Genomic DNA, 25,958 nt, shown 5'->3' on the forward strand with positions numbered 1-25,958 from the left:
AAAAACATGACTTGTGCGCCATTGCCGAGAATCGAAACCCAAATATTTAGCTAACGATTTACTTTTCCTTTGACGTTAATGACTGTACTATGAAGACATGTTTGCTGCAAAGCTAAAAATTAAAAGATGAACCAATAGCTTCTACGTTAGGCATGCATATTCGTAATGCTGCTGTTCAACCGTCAGTTGTCAAATTTCATTTCTTTAATTTTCACACTTTTGTACGGATTTTCCCTGGCTAAAACTCAAATATTCTGCATGAGTTCGAATACCCTATATATCAAGTTTCATGTCTGTAGATCAAAAACTGACAGGAGCTTGGAAGGCAACGTTTTTTACATACATAAATATATATATAAAAAGAAGTTTGTGTTTACTTTAAGCTTTTAACGCAAATATTACGCAAGTATAAATCATGTAGAATATCTGCATGAAAATAATTACACGTAATAGTTAACTAAAGAGGATTATTCCATGAGAAAACTGAAAAGAACTAATAGGGAATTAATTAAGATGAATGTTTAAAAGAATATGCAAATTAGCTAGATCTTTTGCGGACGAATGCAATTCCACGACCCATATATAACAAAGTTGTATTTTCTTTTTAAATAAACAGAAAAAAGGGATTTTATCATGAATATCAATACGTAAAAAAAACTATTTAGGGGGTATAGATATATACTTGAGTCGAAGTTTATATTTAACAATACCTATATTTTTATTCAAATAGGTGTTATATTTTTTCTGAAATGGTGACTAATAAAAAGTAATTTTTTATTCAATGTTGAAAGAAAAAAACTTGTGGGGGAAGAAAAAAAAAAGCATGATGAACTGGAATTTTGCATCGATGTTTTCTTTAAACAAAACTATCTCGAAACAATTGTTAATTAATTTGCTGTGATTTTTATCTTTTGCAATAAGTTACAAAGCTATTTATAAAAAGATATACGCAGCAAACTTTTTAAAATTATTTTGAAAAGAATACTGAGCTTATGTTTTCATTGCAAATTGAAAACTAGGAAGCTTCTTTTCAGAATTATCAAAAATAATTAATATAAGTATATCTTCATATGTAATATATATATATATATATATATATATATATATATATATATATGATTACTTCATTTCATAACATGAATTTATATATAAAGATATAATTTTATGAGTAAATTTTTCAGTATTTAATTCAACAGTGCTCAGTACATAGGTAGAGCAAGTAATAAGTTATGAATATATATATATATATATATATATATATATATATATATATATATATATATATATATACACACACAGTCCTGGTCAAAATCATAAGACCCCTTAAAAAAGTAAGCGTTTACGCATATTATCAAATTTTTAATCAAACAAATGGTTGAAACCATTGCCAAAAGGGAAAATATGATGCAAAAAATGAAATCTGCTTCATTCGAAACCTTAACCCTGATCTAATAATTATTTTTTAAAAAACAAACATTTTCACCTGGTCAAAATGATAAGACCACTGATAATTTATCTAACAAAAGGCAATTATAAATTACTAAAAAGGGTCTTAGTATTTAGTATAGCCTCCATTATTATGAATTACTTAAAAAATTCTCTTCGGCATGCTTGCGACTAAGTTTTTTTATCAGTTGCGAAGGAATTTTATCCCATGTACTGAAAACTGAATCAGAAAGTTCCTTTATCGTATCATACTGAGTTCCATCCTTGAACACTTCTTTTGCCATCCATCCCCAAAGATTTTCAATGGGATTGAGGTCCGGAGAACATGGTGGATGATCTAACAATTCTATATTATTTGAAGAAAAGTATTCTCGTGCTTGTCGAGAAGTGTGTATTGCTGGAAAATCCAATTTCTTCCACACAGACGTGGACCTTCAGTCCCGATAGAAGCATTTTCAACATTTTCAAGCATTGAAATGTACTTCAATGATGTTTGTCGGCCTTTCACTACTTGCAACTTTAGGGTCCCAGCTGATAAGAAAGCACCCCAGATCATTAAAGACCCTCCTCCACTAAGCTGAGTTGAAAAAGTCTCTTTACACAAATTTTTATCATGCCAATAGTGTTGAAATCCATCTGGATCATCTAGATTAAACTTTTTCTCATCGGAGAAAATTACATTTTACCACTTCTCCTCATCCAAAGTCTGGTATTTGGCGGCATATTTAAGTCGGTTAGTTTTGTGCTGTTCAAGAAGACGTGGTTTCTGCAGTCGCTTTAAATGATTGAAACCCTTCATTTTCAGATGCCTTCTGATGGTTTTAGGATTACATTCTGCTGCTGTTTGGCTTTTCAATCGACTTGAGCTCATACTGGAGTTTTTTTTAAACTTCTGATATGGCAATCCAGTGATGGGGTTATTTTTTTTGGTCGACCTTGACTCTTTTTGTGCCCATATTGATCTGGATTTTTTAAAAAATTTGTGATGACCGTTTTGCTACGATTCACTTCGTTTGCAATGGATCTATGGGAGAGTCCACCCCTATTAAGCTCAAAGATCCTTCCTCTCTCAAACTCTGATAATGGTTTCCCTTTTGCCATTTATAATTTAGTAAGACGTTTTTTATCCACTAACAAGTTGCTTTTAGTAACATAGAAAGCTTTTTGTATTCATTTTTTCAAAACTAGCCGATTTTATTAAAGTGGTCTTATCATTTTGACCAGGTGAAAATGTTTGTTTTTTAAAAAATAATTATTAGATCAGGGTAAAGGTTTCGAATGAAGCAGATTTCATTTTTTTCCATCATATTTTCCCTTTTGGCAATGGTTCCAACCATTTGTTTGATTAAAAATTCGATATTATGCGTAAGCGCTTACTTTTAGTGGTCCTATGATTTTGACCAGGGCTGTATATGTTCTATGTTCCTGCATAATAATCGAGCAACCAGCAGATAATGCTCACCCGAACTCACACCCATCTGAGATGATTCCCAATGAGCACAACATTCAAAATATTGATAACTTAAACACACAAAATCAACACGATCCTCCAACTAACAAGATTAATCCACCCAATAACCTTAATAACAATGATTCCTAAGACGCCCCCCCAACCACTAACAATGTAAACTCAGACAATAGCACTTTAAATAAGACTAATCAAAACCATTCTAACATGAATAGCCATCCTTTACCTAAAGAGGACTTCCCACGATAATAATAGGAGTGAGACACATAGCAAATCCCACACTTATATTGGCGCCACATCGACATTAATAAAAATAAGAATCTCAAACCATTTGCATTCTGTTAATAATAACACCAATAATTGAAATCAGTGGAATGGCTGGAAAGATATGGCGAATAGCAATAATGAAAACAGCTGAAATATTAAGGAAAACCCTTGAATGTGGAGACTAATACACATCTGCTGCAAAGGCCAAAGATGAAGGGTTACATGGAAACAAGAACATTGTAGCTGCATATCTAAAAGTCTGCTATCTCATCTCCCTCCATTGCTTATTCACCCCCCCCTAAAAAAACAGTGATGCCAAATAGCCGAGAAGGGTCAAGGAGGATGGAAAGACCAAGGAGAGAGCGCTGACCAAACCTTTGCTGGACAAGTACGAAAAGGATTAGGAACTTGGGGAGGTTTATTGCCACTCAAATACCAGTGAAGACTAATGGCTGCTGCCAGTGAGAAATCAATGGAAAGCGGCTGTTGTGATAATGCAAATTTATTTGCAAATGTTATCGGAAGAGGTGGAAAGTACTGGAAATCTGAGGAGACTTGTTGTCACTCAGCTTCCAGGGAACGCCACGAGTTGGTTTCAAGGGGAGGTCTTTGATAACCTGTGTGAAAGCTCCTTGTGAGCCAATGATAATACTTCTCCAACAACCTTATTCAGAAAACTAAAATCCAAAAATGTACCTTTCTTAATAAAATGGGTCATATTGAAAAAAAAAATCAAAATCGTACAAAATCTAAGTTCTGTAATTTTTGCATCTCAGTTAGGATAATTACATCATGTCAAGGGGAAAATGCAATTAATTCAAAAATTGAACTAATTACACAAAGCAAACATATGAAGAAATTTAAATACAACCAATTTGAAATCGCGTAACTCGGTCTACTTATTATAACTTGACTCTCCATATTATGTATAATGATATTCCCCATACATATCACGCTGTTATCATCTAAAATGAAATAACATTATTTCCACATCCAAACTCCATAGCGTTTAAAACATGGCGTCTTTAATCCCAATCTGTAGTTCAATTCTCTCTCGTCTATTTGAAATAACCCACATTAAAAGCTTCACAAGTGATTTTAACTTTCGAAGAATTATCTTTCACCAACCCTCTACATATTCTGGCCTGTTGGTGGGGCATTAGAATACGCCGGCTGCACCCCTGCAGAGGATAAAAGTCCCTCAATGGGGGGGGGGGTCCTGGATATGACCTTAAACTATATCCAGTGGTGAGGCCCCAGCTTGTGGACTTTGGGGAGTGTGGAGCCACCCTTTAATTACCATTGCTCCGAGGTCCACTCTGACCCGGATTGGTAGTACCTGTTAGGGTCCCAACTATGGGTTAAATAGAAACCGACGTGAAAACAACAAATATATTGTATTAAAAAATTTTTTCTTCAAAATCTTTGGATTTGGTATTAAATAACCCGAAAAGGGTTGATATGCCGTAAAACAAAAACAACCAACAAACCAAATCTACATACTCTAACGCTTGGTTAGTTTGAACTCATCATTAAAATACTAAAAACATCCCATTGGACCTCAAAACTCCTTAGATGATCCATTGTAGAACCTCACCCTTAAAACACAAATCATTGTAGTATATAATAACTTATAGACAACCAGTTTAGTAAATTTCGTAGATACAATTGACATCAATCATATACTTTCTAATGCAACAGCATCCACAACATAAAACACTTAATTCATTCATTGCGGACTATTATCCTCATCTTTCTTAGTTGTTTTACAACATTCCGGCCAACTATTCCTCTGGCCTTCAGGTGGTAACCGCAATGGGATAGGGACTCCAAATCTCAGCAATTACTGCCTTCCATCGTTGTTGTCGTCTCACCATGTTTCAATCCTACCCAAAGTCAGCTAGAGGCTTACTTGGCCAAAAACGTGGTGATAGACGACAACCACTATGGATGGTAGTAATTGGTGAGAATGCAGGAGATTCAGAGTTCCTATCCCGTCACGGTTACCACCTGATGAAGGGCAGATGAATAGTTAGCCGAAACGTTGGGAAACAACAACTAATAAAGATGAGGATAATAGTCCGCAATAAATAAATATATTGATAAAATAATACTCATCTCAATAATGAATTCCAATTAAATAATATATAAAACACTTCATTATTATTGGTATTACTACTTTTATAATTATTATTATCATCATAATTTTTAGGATTACCTCCATTATTATTTTAATAGCTTGTCTCAGCCAAGCTATTACAGTTGTGAGATATTATGTGTTTACATAAGAATTTATGTCACTACACATTCATGAACATGTTTCGGTCGCCAAGTAACTAGAGGCTTCTTCAGGGGAGGGATTCTACTTTTGTATAAGCAGTATCGCCTGAAGAGGCCTCTAATTACTTGTAACTTGGTGACCGAAACATGTTCATGAATGTGTAATGATATATAAATGCTTATGTAAAACAAATAAAAAGGGAAAGAGAGAATGTAATTTCGACTCACCGCTAACATAAGGAATCCAATTAGTAACATCCCCAGCATTGCACTAAGCCATCTGCAAGAGAAGGAAAAACAAAGTGAGTTCACTGTCGTCAGCCTTTGTAGTTTTACCGCTAATCAATTGATTGATTTGGATGATTGAATTGACAACAAAATTGATCAGAAAAGGTTAGCAGACAAACGCAAAATGGTGTATGTGTATGTGTGTGCGAATGGGTGGGTAAGGTCTTCTGTCAGGGTTGGTCCTTTATAAAGACGATGAAAAAACAACTTTCATGCCTTCCATGATCTTTGTATATTGAAACTAATTGCATGGAAAGGAGGCATTTCAATTTAAGTAATTTATATTTATTGGAGCAGTCATTAACTAGAATGTTACCAAACCCTCTGTGTGTGTGTGTGTGTGTGTGTGTATATATATATATATATATATATATATATATATATATATATATATATATATATATATATTGCAATATATATATATATTGCAATATATATATATATATATTGCAATATATATTCTCTATCTGTATAAAAGCCAAGTACGTCCAAGGATGGAGTATTGCTGCCACATCTGGACAGGAGCTGCTAAAAACAGCCTATCCTGCCTTGACAGAGTACAAAATAGACTTCGTGGTTTAGTGGGGGATGCCCCTTTCTCTTCCCTGCAATCTCCTCTCTCCCACAGAAGAGACGTTGTGAGCCTGTCTTTGTTTTATCGTTATTTCTATGGCAAGTGCTCGTCTGAGCTCCACTCCCTCGTCCCCTTCGTCAATCTTTCATGAGAAACACCCGTCTGGCTGAAACTACTGTCAACAATTTTCCCCACTCTTTATCTGTGCCTAAATCAAAACGTAGATTCCATGAGCAAAGCTTTTTTCTTAGAACTGCACACCAGTGGAACTCTCTGCTGCTTGCCTGTTTCCCACCTGACTACAACTTGGACGTCTTCAAGTCCAACATAAACAGACTCCGGACAAACCGCCCCCTTAAGTAAGACACTATATCAAAACCTCCAATACTAATGATTACTACAATACTATCTCATTGATTACTGTACATGCAATAACCATTATCCCTGAGTGGCCTTCGGGCCTTGATAAGTGGTGACCCCCCATGTAAAAAAAAAAAAAAATTGCAATCCAATTGGATCTACTTTTGCACATTAAAAAAAAAGATATATCTATATATCTATAAAAGTGAAATTGTCTGTGTGTGTGTGTATACGTTTCCCTACCAAACTACTCTGTAAAATTTCAGTCTAAAGACTCGAGATTCGAGTTAAGAGATATTGGGAAAATCTTTTTAATCAATTTTCAACCTGAAATTTGGCTGTCGAGGGGGTCAAAGTTCAACGATTTGACCTTTGAAAACTCTACCAAACTCCTCCGTCAATTTTGGGTCTAAACACTTGAAATTTTAGATGTAGGTTACTTGGACATGGATCAAACTTTTTAATTTGATTTGAGTGCAAAACAATAATTGTTAAGGGGTCAAAATTGGGGTAAAAAGTTTAAAAAAAAAAAAAATTACCTCTGCGGTCTCTACCAAATTACTCAACCAATTTTTGGTCTAAACATTTGAAATTTTATATAACGGGTATTCAGACATGCAGAAACCTTTTTAAACAGTTTTTGGGCAAAAATTTGGGTGCCAAGAGGTTAAAGTTGAAAGAGTCGACCGTTGTAGACTTTACCAAACTCCTCCACCAATTTTGGGTCTAAACACTTAAAATTTTAGAACTTTTTAATATATATACATATATATATATATATATATATATATATATATGTGTGTGTGTGTGTGCATATAAAATTATGAACAGTACATAGGGCCCGAGCAAAGCCGGGCTGAATGGCTAGTTGTCTTTAAATAAGAATATCCGTAATTTTTTTTTTATATAAATATGTTTATATGCTTTAATGAGTATAAAGCATTTTTTTTTCTTTTTCAAATACTGAAAAGAAACACATACTATCTCGCAACTGTTACGAACTGGGACAAGAATTAGGTTATCACCATCGACTTCAACCTCATACAAAGTTCCTGTTTATTAGAATTAGTTAGTATGCTGAACTGCCCATTTTTTAATGGAAATCGCTCGAGACAATGCATAAAGCCACCCAATATAAGGAACTAAAAAAAAAAAATGGAAGCTCATTATTGCATAGACAGGAGGTGCCTATTGACTGTAATCTTAAAAAGAACAAGACTGTAGGTAGGAAGGAAACAGTGAGCAGGAAGGAAGTTCCACAAGCATACAATTCTTGGAAAGAAGGTACTGGAATACATAATGCATTACAATGAGGTATGAAAAAAGCGAATTGATGGAAACCACTAGACTAATGAGTTAAACGAGCTGGAACAAATGAAGCAGTTTTCAAATCAGACACTTCTGAAGAACACATGTCATCATAGTCTTTGTAGGAAAAGAAAAAAAAAACTAAGGTAAATAACATGACGTCTGTGAGAGAGAGAGATTACAGTGAAAAAGTGTGGGGGCCAACCAAATTATATACCTACGCACACACACACACACACATATATACGCTAGAAAATACACTCGTCCTAGGATGGGTAAATTTAATTTCACGAATAGGACAGTTTTATATCACTTTTAGGTGCTCTTACGAAAATTTAAATCAATATAGAATGCTAAGAAGCTTTATGTCTAAAATTTTGATCAAAATCCAATATATGACTTTGATTCTTGGAAATGTCTAAAATTTAACGCTTACGCTTCAGGAATCTTAAAAAAAAATTAAAAAATCAAGAAATCTTTCTTAATTTTTTAATTAGAGGAGAAAATGAGTTTATTTTCAGCAGTTGCATAACTTTCACTTCCCTTATTTAATCCTTTAGTCCTCACATTCCATGAGTAATGTTTCTGACAAAGGGGAGAGAATTGCTGTTTTCTTGACCAGAATCTAGCCATCTAATACTTATTGTTGGTTAAGTTTTGGCCGTTTTTTTTTAGCTCCTTACATCAAGTGGCTTCATGCCTTGTCTCGAGCGATTTTCATAAAAAATAAAAAAATAAATAAAAATATTAATAATAATAAAAAACAAAACTGGTGATCGTGGATCAAATTTAATGCAAATCGGAAGTATTTGAATTTTTAAATTCTGGTGAACGAGATGTCTTTCTCTGCAACATTAGTAAATTGCTTCCAATCCACTTGAAATTCTTTGCACGTGATCTTATTAAATCCTTCATTTTTCCTCATGAAATAAAACAAGTGGGACGTATTCTTCGCAATTACCATTTTATTCATTAGAATTTTCATTCTTTCATACTTTGAACAACTTACATTCTGTAGCAGCATATTCCCTTCATCCCTGAAATTCTTAAATGTAAACTTAACTCTTTATGACCTGGTTGAACTCATTCGTTCAGTCATAAATAAATGAATATAACGGCATAAATAAAGTGGGAATCGATTCAAACACGCCTTGTACGTATCTGGGTAGATGCCAGATTTTTCCAGATTGCACCCTGTCCATTGCTTACATTCAGTATGCCGCCATCTGTCTCAGAGAATGGGGGATTTCGTGTTGTCATTAACACACTTTTTTCAAGCACTATGGATAATAATCAAGGCAAGTTTATGAAATGCAAAAATTCTCAGTGGTAATTTAACTATTGAACTTCATAATGAAAGATCGTTTAGGTGAAAAAGTTTTAAAACCATAGTATCATTATTCTTTAAACTACAATTAACAAACACTTTTTTAAGCATCTACATCATAATTCAAGTCATTAAGGGTTAATAGAATTTATTTTTCTTACTTGACGTGCTGCCTTCTCTACGACAATGCAGCAATTTAAAGAGTTAAAGGACTTTAAATAATCAAAGATTGAAAAAATTACTAGAGAAAAACTATAGAGTGTGATTTCATTGAAATTTTTATCATCATATCCTTTTAAACTTTCGTTTTACATGCTGGCATGCTTTAGTCGGCTTGAAGAAAATGGCTTCCAAACTAACCTATATCTACACAGGCCTTTATTTAGCCCTCTTTCTCTCAACTCCATTTTAATCACTTCCTCCCATGTTTTCCTTATCCTTCCCTCTGTGAACTGGAACTAATATCTCAACGGTTTTACATCTACTAACCGATTAACTCTCATCCATTCTTTCAATGGACAGTATAAGGAGATGGCTGCATAAGAGTAGACTTCTATGGTATGGTCACATTTAAAAAAATGGATGAGAGTTCTTGGCTTAGATGTAGAACAGATAAGGGTCAGTTCACAGACGAGGACTAAGGAAAAAAATGGGAAAAAGTTATAAGAATAAACTTGATAGAAAGAAGGATAAATAAAGACCTGGCCAGAGATAAGTTTGGAAGTCAATTTCTAAAAGCCACCCAACACATGTCAGCATGTAAAACTGACGTTAAACCGATGATGATGATTTTAATGAACATCATCTTCTATTGTTTGTTAAAATCTCTATACTCCTATGAATTTGTTTTTGGTCCCCCCCCCACGACAAAAGGAGGGTGAACCTGTAAATTCACCCTCGTCTGTTCGTTTGTCTGCACTTGTCTCTATGACTACGCCTTGGGATTTTAAAAAATTTTGCCCAAACATTAAACATGATATGAGTAAAAAAGTAACAGAACGGGGTGCCTTTCCGGTTATAATGGCGAAAATTGACACTTTTGTGCTTATTAAAAAAAATTGATGCCTTGGATTTTTATAAAACTTTCTGATTTCTATACAATTTTGTTTGTCTATACTTCGCGATAACTCTTGGGTGTGCCCCAGCGGCTCTTTTAGGGCTAACAAAAACACTATTTTACCATATTTGTCCAAAATTTTCTGTGTATGTCTATTTAGCAGTTTTGCATGGTGCTGAACTCAAATTTAAATATGTTAAGGCCTCGGGGACTTTTGGGGCTAAATGGGTGGGGGGCAAATGATGGACTTAGTCATTTCTTTTTTTGCATGGTGCAGAACTCAAATTTACATATGTTAAGGCTAAAAACTGCACCGTTTGTTCATTTTCACCAGGATTTGCCGCCCCATGGGGACTTTTGGGGCTAATTTGGGGTGAGGGACAAATGCTAAATTTAGTCATTCTAAAAAAAAAAAATCCAAGGCATCAATTTTTTTAATAGGCACAAAGGTGTCAATTTTAGCCATTTTAACCCGAAAGGCACCCCTGGGGGGGCAACCGGAGTTTTCCCGGGAAAATTCGTACGTTTACTTTTTTATTCATATCATGTTTAATGTTTGTGCCAAATTTAAAAAAATTCCAAGGCGTAGTTATTGAGAAAAGTGCGAACAGATGAACGGACGAGAGTGAATTTACAGGTTCACTCTCCTTTTGTCGGGGGGGGGGGTTACCAAAAATTATTTATTTCATTTGTTTCACACACAAGTCGCTGACACGTATTTACAACACAACAAGTATGATGTTTCTTTTTTTTTCTCTTTCTGGTCAGATAGCAATACTTTGATTTTTGTTGTTTTTGTTCACTGGCTTAAAAGTATTTAAGCATGGCGCATTCCAGTTTTTAAGATGGGCGTTAGAGAGTCAAGGTGCATCTCCAAAGGGCCTTCAAAGAACTCTGAATGTCTGTTCATCAAGCCACTGATTTATAGTTTTCACATTGAATTGTTACTTTTTGGAGTTTTGAACCGATTTTTATTGACCTGAAAATATTTTCAATTCACATGTTTTTGTAAAAAGAAAAAGGATAGCAATTAGTCATTCGCTTTTTGGTATTCGTCTGAATCGCATCTCTATGTAAAAATCCAGTCATAAAAGAAGTGAAAAAGAAAGATAGAGCAAGCCGAACAGAGAAAGTAAAGGATTAGCTTATTTTACTTGTTTGTTCTGTCTTGCACATCAATTAAAAAATAGTCTAAACGTTGTATGTAGAGACTCGCAAAGAAAACCTTGAGAAAAACGTTTTTTAGGGGGGGGAAAAATGGCGTATTTCTGTTGTCGGCGACTGATGTGTAAAACCAAATAAAATAAATAACTTTTTTTACCTAAAAAAACGTTTGTGTCAAAGTTTTCTTTTCTTTGCGAGTCTCTGCATACAACGTTTGGGCCAGGAATAACAACGTTACATTTTAAATCTACCACATGTGACGTTGTTATTACTTTTTAAAATAGAGTAAGCTGAAGGAAGTTAAAATTAATAACAACGTTACATTTTAAAATAACAGCGTTACATTTTAAAATTGACAATAACGTTACATTTTAAAATTAATAACGTTACATTTTTAAAAGTAATAACAGCGTTACATTTTAAAATTAATAACAACGTTACATTTTAAAATTAATAACGTTACATTTTTAAAATTAATAACAACGTTACATTTTAAAATTAATAACAATGTTACATTTTAAAATTAATAACAGCGTTACATTTTAAAATTAATACCGTTACATTTTAAAATTAATAACAGCGTTACACTTTAAAAGTAATAATAGCGTTACACTTTAAAATTAATAACAACGTTACATTTTTAAAATTAATAACGTTATATTTTAAAATTAATAACAGCGTTACATTTTAAAATTAATAACGTTACATTTTAAAATTAATAACAGAGTTACATTTTAAAATTAATAACAGCGTTACATTTTAAAAATAACAACGACGTTACATTTTAAAAGTAATAACAACGTTACATTTTAAAAGTAATAAAAATGTTACATTTTTTAAAAGTAATAAAAACGTTATATTTTAAAATTAATAACGTTACATTTTTAAAATACAACGTTACATTTTAAAATTAATACAACGTTACATTTTAAAATTAATAACGGCGTTACGTTTTAAAATGAATAACAGCGTTACATTTTAAAAGTAATAACAACGTTACATTTTTAAATTAATAACGTTACATTTTTAAAAGTAATAACAACATTACATGTGGTAGATTAGGAATTGATGTGCGAGACAGAACAAACAAGTATAAAAGCTAATCCTTTTCTTTCTCTCTTCATTATTCGTTCAGCTTACTCTATTTTAAAAGTAATAACAACGTTACATGTGGTAGATTTCAAATGTAACGTTGGTATTGCTTTTAAAATGTATCGTGGTTATTAATTTTAAAACGAATCAAACGTTGTATGTGGAGAGTCGCAAAGAAAATAAAACTCTGAAACGAACTTTTAGGTGAAACAAAAAGTTATTTATTTCGTTTGGTTTCACACGCAAGTCGCCAACACGATGGTCTCTCTTTCTTCCTTTTTCTCATCAGATAGTATGCAGAGATGTATGCAGAAAAGGAGACTTTGTTGGTTTGGCCACATTGAAATAATAGGTGAGAATTCTTGGGTTAGTAGAAGTAGAACAGTTAAAGTAGCAGGTCTAGTTCATAGGAAAAGGTTGAGAAAGTGATATAAATGGATGAGAGAAAGAAAGATAAAGATGAAGACCTGGCCAGAGATAAGTTAGTTCGGAAGGCAATTTCTTAAAGCCGTCCAATGCATGCCAGCATGTAAACAGGCATTAAACCAATGATGATTGTTTTTTTTCTTTGTTTGGCTGGTTTGTTGGTTTAAAAAAACAAAAAACAAAAACATTTTTGGTCTATTTCCTGACACTATACTGTTTTATCCTCTGAGTTCTAAATAACGGCTTGGATTCCATGAGGCATTCTGCAAATCAAGTTATTGCATTGGTCAACAGAGATTCTGTTCACTGAGACCACTTTAATGACCTCCCTTAATGTTGCATCACGACATGGTTGAACGAGTTTTTTGTGAAATATTTCCTTTCGAAATATCTCATTAATTTTCGATAGAATTCAAGTCAGGTCTGTCTCCAAGATAGCCTTTCATTGGAACCTTGCTTTTAGCGAAAAAAGTTTCCGCTCGACATTCATTCAGCGACATGGATCAGCACCGTGCATAACAAAACAGCACGCTGATGAATATGCATATTGGATGCGTATTCCTCTTGTAGGATTCCACCTACTTAAGGAAATTTCCATGTGGGATTGTTACATAAGTTAGCAATTTTCGGATGCGGAAAATAGACATCAAAATCACGTGGCTGCTTCGAAGTTGTTTTATGGTCCATGAATATTTGTAATCATTTTTTTTTTTTTTATAATAGAAATCGTTCCAGACAAGGCATGAAGCCATTTAATGTATGGAGCCAATAAAAAAATGAAAGATGATTATCACAAAGATAAGAGATACCTATTGACATTAGTTTTGATAAGACCAAGGTTAAAAATAGGGGGAAACAGTCAGCAGGAAAAGAGTTCTGCAAGCTGTTCTTGGAAAGAATAAAATGGAATAGGAAGTTGTATTAACAATCAGAGATAAAAACAGCGAACTGATAGACCACTAAACGAATGAGTGAAACAAGCCAGAAAAAATTTGTTTGTTTTACGGCATATCAACCCTTTTCAGGTTATTTAATGCAGAATCCAGTGATTTTGAAGAAAACGTCTTTAATAGAAGATATTTTTTTTTTTTTTTTTTTTTTTTTTCAAGTTGGCTTCTATTTAACTCATAGTTGGGACCCTAACAGGTACTACCACTTCGAGTCAGAGTGGACCTGGGAGCAATGGCAATTAAAGGGTGGCTCCACACTCCCCAAAGCCCACAAGCTGGGGCCTCACCATCAGATAAAGTTTAAGATCATGTCCAGGACCCGCCAGAAAAACAAAAAGCAACAAACAGATCAGACAATTCTGAAGAACATATGCCACAATAGTATTTATAGAAAAGACTGAGACTAGCAACATCACGTCTGTGAGAGAGAGGTTGCAGAAAAGAGGATAGGGTGGGGCCAATTAATCTGCTGATACGTTTCTGCAATTTACCAAGAACCCAAATATGACAGCAATACTCCGCACATGGTTTGATAGTAAATTTGTAGAGACAGAGAATAGCCTTGGGTGTGAGAAAATGTTTAGAGTAATAGATTCTTACCGACGTGTTCTTATCGTCAAAAGGTTATAAAAGGTTGCGGAGCTGATTAATAGGGCTATGACAACAGCATATTCTTTTCCTTGTTTTCATTCTCAGGTATATATCCATTGATATCTTATATGTTTTTATGTAGAGTGATGTGGTTCTCGGTTGATTAATTGTGTCTGTGTCGGATATATACTCGAGAGTAAAAATAATGAAAAGAATATGCTGTTGTCATAGCCCTAATGATTAGACAGCATGCGAAAATTGATCATAGTATGGACGGAGTGGGAGACTAACCCTTATCCTCTAGTGTCACTTAGCCTTAATAAATGATAACTCGGTTAAAAAAAAAAAAAAAATGCACAATCACGTTGACACCCCAGTTCTCACCAAATCACCGAAGTTAAGCAACATTGAGCCTGGCCATTATCAGATGGGTGACCATTTAGGAAGGCTAGGCACTATATGTACCTTCTGGGAAGGTTGGACGTGGAGCCAGTACCCTTATCCTGAAAAAAGAACTCCTCGCTACAAAAGCATCTACAAAATTGTGGATGGCCTATGCCTCTCTAGGGGATTAAGGCTATGTTTTTTTTATGTGCTAGAATGTGTACCTGTGATATCTTGTGAGACTCGCACTTGACAATGTCCTGTGTCTCTACAAAGTCACCACTCACTCATGCATGAAATATTGTTGCTACATCTAGGCTGGTGCATCTACCACTTGTCTTACTACCACCATTGTATCTACCGCTATTCTTTCCCTTTTAAACAGGGTCTAAAAGAGGGTCTCCAATCTAATATGTCCTGCACTGCCAACTAAGCCCTAACTCCTGTCACATCGCCGCAATGTTGCATCACTGTGCCTGTTTTACAAGTACTTTAATGGAATGTGCTCTGATGAGCTTTCTACTTTAATAGCTTATTCCCTCGAACTGATAGATATTGGAATTCCCTCCCTGTTTCTTGCTTCCCTAATTTTACTGACATGCAATGTAAACCGACATCTTTTTCATTTCTTTACATAGTTCACTGTTAGATATGATTTCAAGTGACAATATGCTTTGTTTGGGGTAAAAAAAAAAAAAAAAAAAAAAGATTACAAGAGGAACTCTCTTTCTTGTTAAAGCAGCGACCCTCAGTGAAGAAAAAAGGATTACAGATGAGGAATATTTTATATATAAATCTTCCAGTCGTTGAATACTCTCTAACTGTTTACCATGAATGCCCACCGACATGGCATTTATAGGCACTTGATTTTCTTCAATTCTTGTGTTAATTGCTGGTAGCCTTGAGGTAAGATGCTAACCTACAAAGTCGATAGGAAGTCTTGTGACTGGGTTCGAATCTCCTGACCAGCAATAATTATCACTTCCTACACTGATGATTGCGGAAACATGAAACACTAGTGTCTGTAGGTATATATAAAAAAATTGGTATTATTTATGTGAAAAATAATATATGTATTATTTCATGTGTCTACATAACATTTTTTTGCATCTATTTTCAGTATTTATTTCAACAGTGCTCAATACGAGAGTAGTTTTGAAAATATATATGGCATATATATTAAGCTAGACTAAATTTTCTGCATTTCATCCTCATGAGGGTTCGTCAGGCTCTTGCATATATATATAATAAAAAAAATTAATAATTGTGAATTATCAATTAGTTTCAAAAGGAAAAACAAACAAAATCAACTTGAGTGTACGATCGTTTCGGAAACGATGTTCATTTTAATTAAAATTGACATTTTCGGAAATGATCGTACAATTGAGTTGATTTTGTTTGTTTTTCCTTTTGAAACTAATTGGTAATTCACAATTATTATTTTTTTTTACTCAATATTAATATAGCTCTAGAATACATATACCTATTGAGCTTATTATATATCTACAGTACTGTGGGCACAGTTCTTTTAAAAGTATTAATACATATATTAGTACATTAAAATAAACCCTGCTCTTTAGACTCCAGGTCTACCCCCCCTCTCTCTCTCTCTATATATATATATATATATATATATATATGTATATATATAAGCATTCCTCTTTTAGAATGAACCGCATCTTAGTCACCAATTCCGCTATCCTCTAACTTCAAAATCATCTCCTATTCCATCTCATTACCCTTCATATCATCCTTATGTACTTCATCCATCTTCATTCAATGTTTTCATTCTTATTTTGTATGATTATTTTTCATCCTTATTTTTCATATCTATTTTCATGCTCATTTATTTTACGTTTCCTTCCTAATGTAACCTAAGCTAGATGTCGCATTTCCCTATATCTGTAATCAAGCTCCCTTCTCCTCTTCTGATGATTAGACTTCGAAATGCCTAGGCATAAAGAGCGTTTATAACCTCTCTTCCCACTGATGTTTGTTCCTTATTGAATTTACAAGTAAATTCATATATACCTATATTTATTTTATCTTGTTTATTATTTCATGCTATGTTTATACTCCACTCCCATATGTTGAGCTTCTTATATCTTAATAAGTTTCTATATACAGAATCTATTCATGTTCTTTAAACTCATTTGAGTATATATATATATATATATATATATATATATATATATATATATATATATTAGGAGGTATATTTGGTAAAAAAAAAAACAGGAAAAAACGTGCTCAATACACTAGTATAGCTAAATGTTTTTATTATTCCAACCTCGGGGATTTTTACTTAAATCATTACAAGTTGTTTCACTTGACAGAACAATAAAATTATCCTGCCGATATCGTCAGACAATCTAAGCCAAAAATTATCCTGTCTATTGAAACAAGTTGTAATGATTTAAGTAAAAGTCCCAGATATTGAAATAATATATGTATATATATATATATATGTATATATATATATATATATGTATATATGTATATATATATATATATATATATGTATATATATATATATATATATATATATATATATATATATATATATACTAGCAGGGAGACCCGATGTTGTATAGAATTCAATAAGGATCAACAAATGTTCCACCCTCCTATATTTTTATTATCATCGAAATCGGTGGAATCGCCCATTTTTAATCCAATCAATTGATTACCTGTTCTAGTTAGGGACCTCCCGCCATAGTGTACCAGGAAGAAGCTTTACATGCCTCCCCACAGTGATAGTTTACATTGCACTGTAGAGAATCTACTTTTAATTTTATAAAATTATCTGTAAATAATGGCTTTATTCAAAATTTAAGATGCAAAAGTCAAGTCTCATGATCCAATTGTGCTCTAAATAGAAACAGTCATTCCGAACGCGCCCCTGTCTTATCAAAGAAATGACTGTTGATTTTATGAAAATATTTTATATAATCACTTGAATTAAAAAGTTAAATGCAGAAAAGTCAAGTATCATGATTCAATTGTGCTCTAAAAAGAGCCATTTATATCAAACGTGTCCCTATCTTATAAAAGCTTGATAAAACTTCTCAAATGCACTTGTGATGTTCGGTTGTATAAAAGTGTTAACCTTGGTCAAGATCGGACTTCCTTCTTTTATCGTATTTTTTTATTATCGACTTTCGATATTTATCAAACGCATTCCAATACAAAACCTACTTAAGAACACTCCCAGACACATCAAATATCTCCGTGTGTAATTAAAAAAAAAATCGGCCCAGTCGTTTCCGAGTTCAACTAATACATACACACAAAGTTCCAGAGGGAGGGAAGGAGGGAGAGAGAATGTCTCCTACGACTTGTGTACAATAATGTATATCTTTTCAACCGTATAATTACTTCATCTCTTGCTTTAGTGCTTATTGATATTCTCCAGTTCAGTTCTTGTCAGAAGATTTGTCTTTCCGCGAGTCCGTTTATTGTGTTGTCCACTTCTTCGATTCTCAAAGCAATTACATTAAAAAAAAATTCTTCGTTCGCTTTACTTTACGCCATCCGCACTCAAAGACGCCACGACGATGACGTCGCGTAGGTAAATTTATTAAAACTTTCTCGCAATTTAGTTTTTTTTCTCTTTTTTTTAAATGTGTTTCGTGTTTGTTTGCTTGTTTAATTACTGGCAGCAAATAACAACGGAATATGAACGAGAGAGAAAGCTGTAATTGGAGAAGAGCTGTTGTCCGTCTCAGATGAGACGCATTGTTCAGTGCTTCCGACACATTGCACATATTTCGGATTGTTTGTAGCCAACGACGCATGAAATATTGTTTGGAAAGCATGTTTGCCTTTCAGATGATATTTGATGTGCGGATTTTTTTTTTTTTTTACAATGAAATCATCACTTATCAAGGTCCGACAGCCACTCGAGGATAAAGGTTAATAAATGCAAGGTGGTATCTACTATTCATTAATGGTGTAGATTGGGTAGAATTTGGATTATTTAAGAGGACGGCTCAACAAGAATTTGTTTATATTGGACTTGAAGGCTACCATATTGTAGTCGTCCGGAAAGCAGGCCAGTGGAACAGTGTTCCACAGGTGGGCAGTTCTAGAAAAGAAGCTCTGCTCATGGAAGCTGGGTTTAGATCTAGGTACAAATAGAGAGTGGGGGAGATTGTTGATAGTGGTTGTAGATAGTTGAGTGTTTTTTTGTGAAAGTTTGGCAAGGAGTGACCATAAATTTGAGTTCAGACGAGCACTTGGCATGAAAATAACGATAGAGATAGGCTCGCAATGTCTCTTCTGTGAAAAAAGAGGTTGCAGGGAAGAGAAAAGTGCATTACCTACTAGATTTCGAAACCGGTTTTGAACTCTATCAAGGCAGGATAGGGCGTGGCGAACAGCTCCTGCCCAGATGCAGCAACAGTATTCTATTTTAGGACATACTTGGCTCTTATACAAATAGAAGATTGCATCAACAGTAAGATCCAACCATTTTACCTGCGATCTTGGTAGCAGATTTTATGTATATGTTGTATGTGTGAAATATAGATACTGGCTGAAAACCTTGCATAGTGGTAAACTCTGGCACATTCCTTGGGTTAGAATGAGATATGATTTAGTTCAATCTTAGGAGATCCTCCTCCCGGGCATTATCTCCTCTTTTCCGAAGAGGAAATTGGTTTATCATTGGTCACTTGAATGAAATATTTTGGTTTAATTTGGCTTTTTATTTATTTTATGACATATCAAATCTTATTGCGTTATTTAATGCCGAATCCAATAATTTTGCAAAAAGGTTTTGTACTTCAAGTTCTTTATATATGAATATATCTTCAAATATTTATTCGTGGCGTTTGGTTTGGTGGTTTTGTTTTACAGCATTTTTTTAGGTTATTTAATGCCGAATCTAGTAATTAAAAGAGAATTTTATGCTTCAAGTTGTTTTTTAATATATCTTTAAATATTTATATGAAGCTATACGTTAGCTCAATATCCTAAAATCTTGATAACGGGAACTCACTTAGATGCATAACGCATAGCATAGGGGGTTGGGGGGGGTACAAAAACATTGTGAATACCGGACGCAAAAGGTCGTTAAGACCTCGAGAATTTGTTTTTATACACGTTTCTCACGCCAATGAGCTGCCCAGCTGGTATAATTATAAGAACCATGATATACCTAAACACCAGCTATGGGCCAAGTGTTGCCAATAAAACCATAACTTTTTGAAATGAACAATAAAATGGTGTCTATTCCTAATAAACTGGTACACTATAAAAAAATATTTACAGCTCTAGTATTGCACTATTGAGCTATCTAAATGTACTTTGTGTTATTTGATTATATATTTGAATATCATTCTAATTGTTAAAAATATATATCGTAGAACCCCGGAATACGGTGATCATAGAATACGTTTTTTTCAGGTTACAGTTTGGAATACGATGCTTTCCGGCTTCTGGTTACGGTATTTGCCCAGCCTTATGGTGCTATTTATAATATCATTTGATTATATACATATGTATTATATACTGTACTGTATCTTGTTTCTAATTTTTCATGCCGTATCCCGGGGATCTACTGTGTATAGAAACACACGCACACGTATATATGAATGTGTGTGTGAGTATATAATATATGTATTTTCATAAAATTTTTGTATCTATTTTCAGTATTGTGTTGTATTGTATCTTTTTTCAGTGCCCTATACGTGAGTAGACCAAGATAGTAAGTTTTGAAAACATATATGATGATTAAGCTACACAGAATTTTCCACGTTTAATCCTCGTGAGGATTCGTCAGGATGTCACATAGAATTGATGTTGTCACATGGCACTAAATTTGCTAGTTAGCCAATCCAGTTTCTTTGGTTATTCACATAGCCAATAGTTATACATTTATCAGGCATATATATATATATATATATATATATATACTGTCGGGGAGACCCGAGGTTGTCTGGGATTCAATGAGGATCAACAAATTTTCCACCGTCTCATACTTTTATTGTTATCGAAATCGGTGAAATCGCCCGTTTTTTTAATCAAATCGATTGATTGCCTCCTCTAGTTGGGGATCCCTCCGCAGTGTACTGGGAAGAAACGTTACATGCTTCTCTGTAGTGATTTGATCAATGATTTATTGTAGTGTACATTGCACTGTAGAGAATTTACTGTTTTATAAAAATTATCTGTAAATAATTGCTTAACTTAAAAGTTAAAAATGCAAAAGTCTAGTATCATGGTTCAATTGTGCTCTCAACATAAAAATTCATTTTGAATGCGCTCCCTAGAAATCTACATTGGATTTTATAGGCTGGGCCTTCCTGCTTGTGCGATCAGAACATATTTCAAATTCACTTATGCTGTTAGATTGTATAAAAGTGCCAAGTTTGTTCAAAATCAGACTTCCTTCTTTAATCAGATTTTTCGATTATCGATTTTTGATACTTAGCGGAAGCATACCAATAAAAAACCTATGCAAGAACACCCCCAGTAACATCAAGTACCTTCATGAAAATTTTTTAAAAATCGGCCCAGCCGATATATATATATTTATATATATATATAAAGCTGAATATCTGTGTGTGTGTGTCTGGCCACGAATAGGCTCCTATATGGTTGACTATTTTAAAAAACTGATTACATATAATGATAGATGTATCGAGACATAGGAATGGGTATGTTTGATCTGGCAGAACAGTGGTTCATTAAAATTGTGGGGTCTGCGTCCGCGCCTGGTCCACAAAGTATGGAAATAAAAAATTAAAAAAAAACGTTTACAAATGTTTTTGATATAGATGTACATAAGAATACTTTGATAAGTATGTTTTAACTTAAATAGGGATGGTATAATAAAATTGTGTGGTCTGCGTTCGCGCCTGGCCTCCATAGAATGGAAATAGGCACATACTTTAATAAAGACTTTTCATATCTATCTGCGTAAGTATACTTTGATAATTATGTTTCAGTTTGAAGAAATATGGTATAATAAAATTATGGAGTGTTCGTTTGCGCCTGACCTCCATAGAATGGAAATATGTCACAAAGTTTAACAAGTTTTTTTTTTTTTATATAGATCCACAGAATATTGTGATAAGTGTTTCAGTGGGATATGTATGGTATGATAAATTATGGGGTTTATCTATTTTATTTTTACTTTCATCATATTTTGCTTTGGTTTTTAACCCTCAAATTGGAAGCTATCTCTTTACAAGCCTTTCTTGCCATAACCTATCATACTTTCATAAATCAGAGTTAATTTTCTGTAGGCTGTTTTTGAACCCAGTCAATATATATATGATAGCATAGTTTGGTCTTCTACATGTAGATCCACTGAACCCCGTGTTAAAAGAGTGCTCAATGCAGGACAGAGCTGGTATATCGTATGTTTATTATGCAAACATTATTGGTTATATATGTTCATACATGTTTCAGTGGAATCTCAATTAAGAGTGACCCACCTCATCAGAATGAAAAAATGAGAGACACTGAAACGAAAATCAGCGTTCATTCATTTTGTATGTAAAAAAAAAAAAAAAATCTGGGTGTGACTTAAAACCTGGAAAAAAGTAGGAGTTAGTTCGTGAGGGCGGGTAGGTGAGGTTAGCGGTAAAGGTCCGGCAAAGAAAATGAACAGGGAGTGAGAGGGGGGTATAAAGGGAAATACAATCCAGCTCGGTCAAGGTATTTCAGCAAGGGGGGAGGATACGGCTATATTTTAGTCTTAGAACTTAAGTGTCTATAACTTTGATCTAAAGTGGTTATAAGGTGGTCTTTTATTTCTTTTTTAAATTCTTATCGGGGCGGTTTCTTCATTGGAGAATTTCTGTCTATTTCTCTGGTTACTTTGACGCATTATTTATCTCTTTATTTTACTGATAAACTTTATTTTTTTTAACAACATACGTCTATATGAGCAAATTAACAATGTGTAATATATATATACAGTATATTTTTATGATTTGAATATAGATGGTATCATGGTAATTGCATTTTTTTATATTAATGTGTTCATATTCATTAAACCTTAAAACACAGATGTATATATAAAGTTTATTTTAATGGTTGTCATTTTTTCATTTCAGCCGGATTTAAAGAGGTTCGTAATTCGTAATTTATTCCAGGAAGCTACAGATTTCTGTACCAGTTGTTTTTATTTAATTATTTTCTATTTTATTTATCCCTTCCACAATAATAATATATATTCTATAAATTTATATATTCCCCTATAGAGATAAAATTCCACGACTTCATACATGCAAATACATAATAGTATAGATGTGTCCATATCGGTAGACTTCCCAGTTCACATAAAACACAAACACGTACGTATTTATTGTTCGAAATCAATTGTGTTTGGCTCCATTTTATAATAACAATTTTTTATGATAATAATTCTCGTATCAACATTCTATAAACATGTTAGCCGCATATATTATTTTAGTTAATCGTTTTCACGTATTTTATTTGTAAGTATGCAAAGTGCCCTCACCTTTTCCAGTTAATGGCATATTGTGTTCTCATTCGCTTATTTTAATATTAATCGGTATAGCTGCAAATGGTTTTATAGGACAGCTAGAAGGTGGCCTCGTCATTCTCTTGGCTATGTTGTTTATGCTAGCCTGTTTTCCAACGTTTCTACGTCAATATAGTTATTAATTAGAGGTGTACTAGGACCACTTTGTATCCTTTCAACTTTCTCATTGGTTTATTAATAAATTTGTTGATTAAGATATCCTTGTGGAGCATGGGAATGAAGGGTTAGGATCGTAATATTACTCCAGTTAAGGGAATAGTTTTTTTTTTGCGATCCTTAAATCTAATAATTTCAAGTTTCTCTGCTAAACATAAATAACAGGGTGAATTTAATGAACTACAGGCTTTCACCTTTTTAAGTATTTTCCATTTGACTATAAGTGTTTTGTTCATGTTGATCAAATTGCAATATTGCAGCGAGAGTGAGGTGTCTGTACTATATTATTCATTGATAGTATAATGTATGACCATAAAATGACCATAAAATCTGCTTTTAAAAGTCATTGATGTACGACTTATTTAGAATTTTTCTATCTCCGGAGTGTTCTTCGGTGTATATTTAAGTTTGGTATACCACCGAAGATGTAAGGCAATTATTGTTTAGCAGGCATTCAGTCGATCTTTGGCAATTACAAACATTATTGTTACTACTACTAATAATAATCCAACTACTGACAGAAACAATTCCGATGAGAATAAAAAAGACCACTCTAGAACCGCTCCAGATCAAAGTTATAGACACTTCCTAAGACTAAAATATAGCCATATCCCCCCCAGATACCTTGACCGAGCTGGATTGTATTTCCCTTTATCCCACTCTTACTCTATTCCTTTTCTTTGCTGTACTTTAACCCTTAACCTCATCTACCCGCCCTCACGAACTAACCCTTACCTTTCTCCATGGGTTATAGATATCTTTTTTTTCATATATAAAATGAATGAATCTTGATTTTCGTTTCAGTGTTGCTCCTTTTTACAGTCTGATGAGGTGGGTCACTCTAAATTGAGATTCCACTGAAACATGTATGTACATATATAACCAATAATGTTCGTATAATAAACATACTATATATATATATATATATATATATATATATATATATATATATATATTATATATACACACTAGCCTGGGTGCCCGGTGTAGCCCGGGTGTTTGGAGGTGTGTATTGAGCTAAAATAAAAAGTGGTAGTAGGCAGGCAGTCTGAACCTGTACCGCGAAGGAGGAAAAGAATGTGACCCCCCCCCCAAAACGTTACGCCTTTGCCAATGTGTCTATCACCAAACCGGAAGTGGCGAAGGTTTAAATCAAGGCTAGTCAGTCGAAAAGCGGAGATGATTTTTGAAAATATCAGCGAAAAAAAGCACCCCTTCTTGTAGAAAAGTGCCCAACTGAGGGTGAAGGAATTAATGTTTTTAGCCAATTTTTCGATATTTGTCGTCCGAAGGGTTGAGCTTCAAAACGATACTGATCTCACGAGAAGCCGTCGCCTCTGTGGGAAGTTTTTAGGCAGACATACGAACATACATACATGCATACATTTAAACAGATAGGTGAGATTTATATCATAGATAACCTTTGTATTGCGTATATCTGATTTTCTTATTCTCTTATTTTCTTGTGTGTTTAATATAAACAATTCTATATACCCGAATGATTCCTCACACTCCTAACTAGATATTCAATATTCTGTGATTGGGTGTTGATCAAAATGATCTAAAGAAAATAACCATACTTAAATATTAGATATCGACCCACTCACCTTGCAGTGTACAATCCAACTCTTCAACCAGGAAACTACTACACTTACATGACTGTCACACATACGTCGTACTATAGTCAGACACACTTACGTCTTGCCATAGAAAGGCATTCCCACATAGAGTGAAAGCACACCAAAAGAACTGACAAGTAAACAACAAAGTGTTTTTGACTTCTGTGCTTACACGCCACCATGTTTGCTTGTCGTGTCATGCCTGCCAAAGAACGCCATTAAGGAGTTCTTGTTACGCCTGAGAAAGGACGCCCTCTATCGGTGACAGTTCGAATGAGCAGTTCATAATTCAATCTGTCCTTGTCAATTATTTCAGCATCGACTCCACCATCCCCTTGTGTCGCACGTCGTTAGCAACCAAAGCAATAAGACAGTCTTCTTTATGAATATTTATAACCACTTCCTCACATTGACCGTTAAGATTTTAATCACAGCCTTTTCAGAACTTCTGGACCAATATCTAATCCCAAAGCCCCTCGTAGCACCGTCGACCAACCTGGTATTGAAGTTTGGGTGTCAGAAAACATATTTTCTTGATCACGTATATTTGGCTCAAAGCCCATCATAGAAAGTCAACAGCTGGCAATGATAATTGTCAACTACCACTTCCCACGCAGGTGTGACAAAAGATCATTTTATTATGGCCGATCCTGCACTTTCGATGGTTAGGGTAATTTACA

At 33.9% G+C, this 25,958-nt stretch overlaps 1 protein-coding gene across 3 annotated transcripts in view; it reads right to left on the bottom strand.

The window, feature by feature from the left end:
- The window catches only part of LOC145242127 (synaptic vesicular amine transporter-like), an 802,797-nt gene that overhangs the window by 70,977 nt on the left and 705,862 nt on the right, over positions 1-25,958 (bottom strand). For all 3 annotated transcript variants that reach the window (XM_080105051.1, XM_080105049.1, XM_080105050.1), the window contains exon 13: positions 5,690-5,741. In XM_080105051.1, the coding sequence (XP_079961177.1) occupies positions 5,690-5,741 (52 nt within the window). The remainder of the gene's footprint in view (positions 1-5,689; positions 5,742-25,958) is intronic.

The sequence above is a fragment of the Euprymna scolopes genome, chromosome 21 (genome assembly GCF_053919585.1).
Source record: "Euprymna scolopes isolate OS-2025 chromosome 21, ASM5391958v1, whole genome shotgun sequence".
NCBI lineage: Eukaryota > Metazoa > Mollusca > Cephalopoda > Sepiida > Sepiolidae > Euprymna > Euprymna scolopes.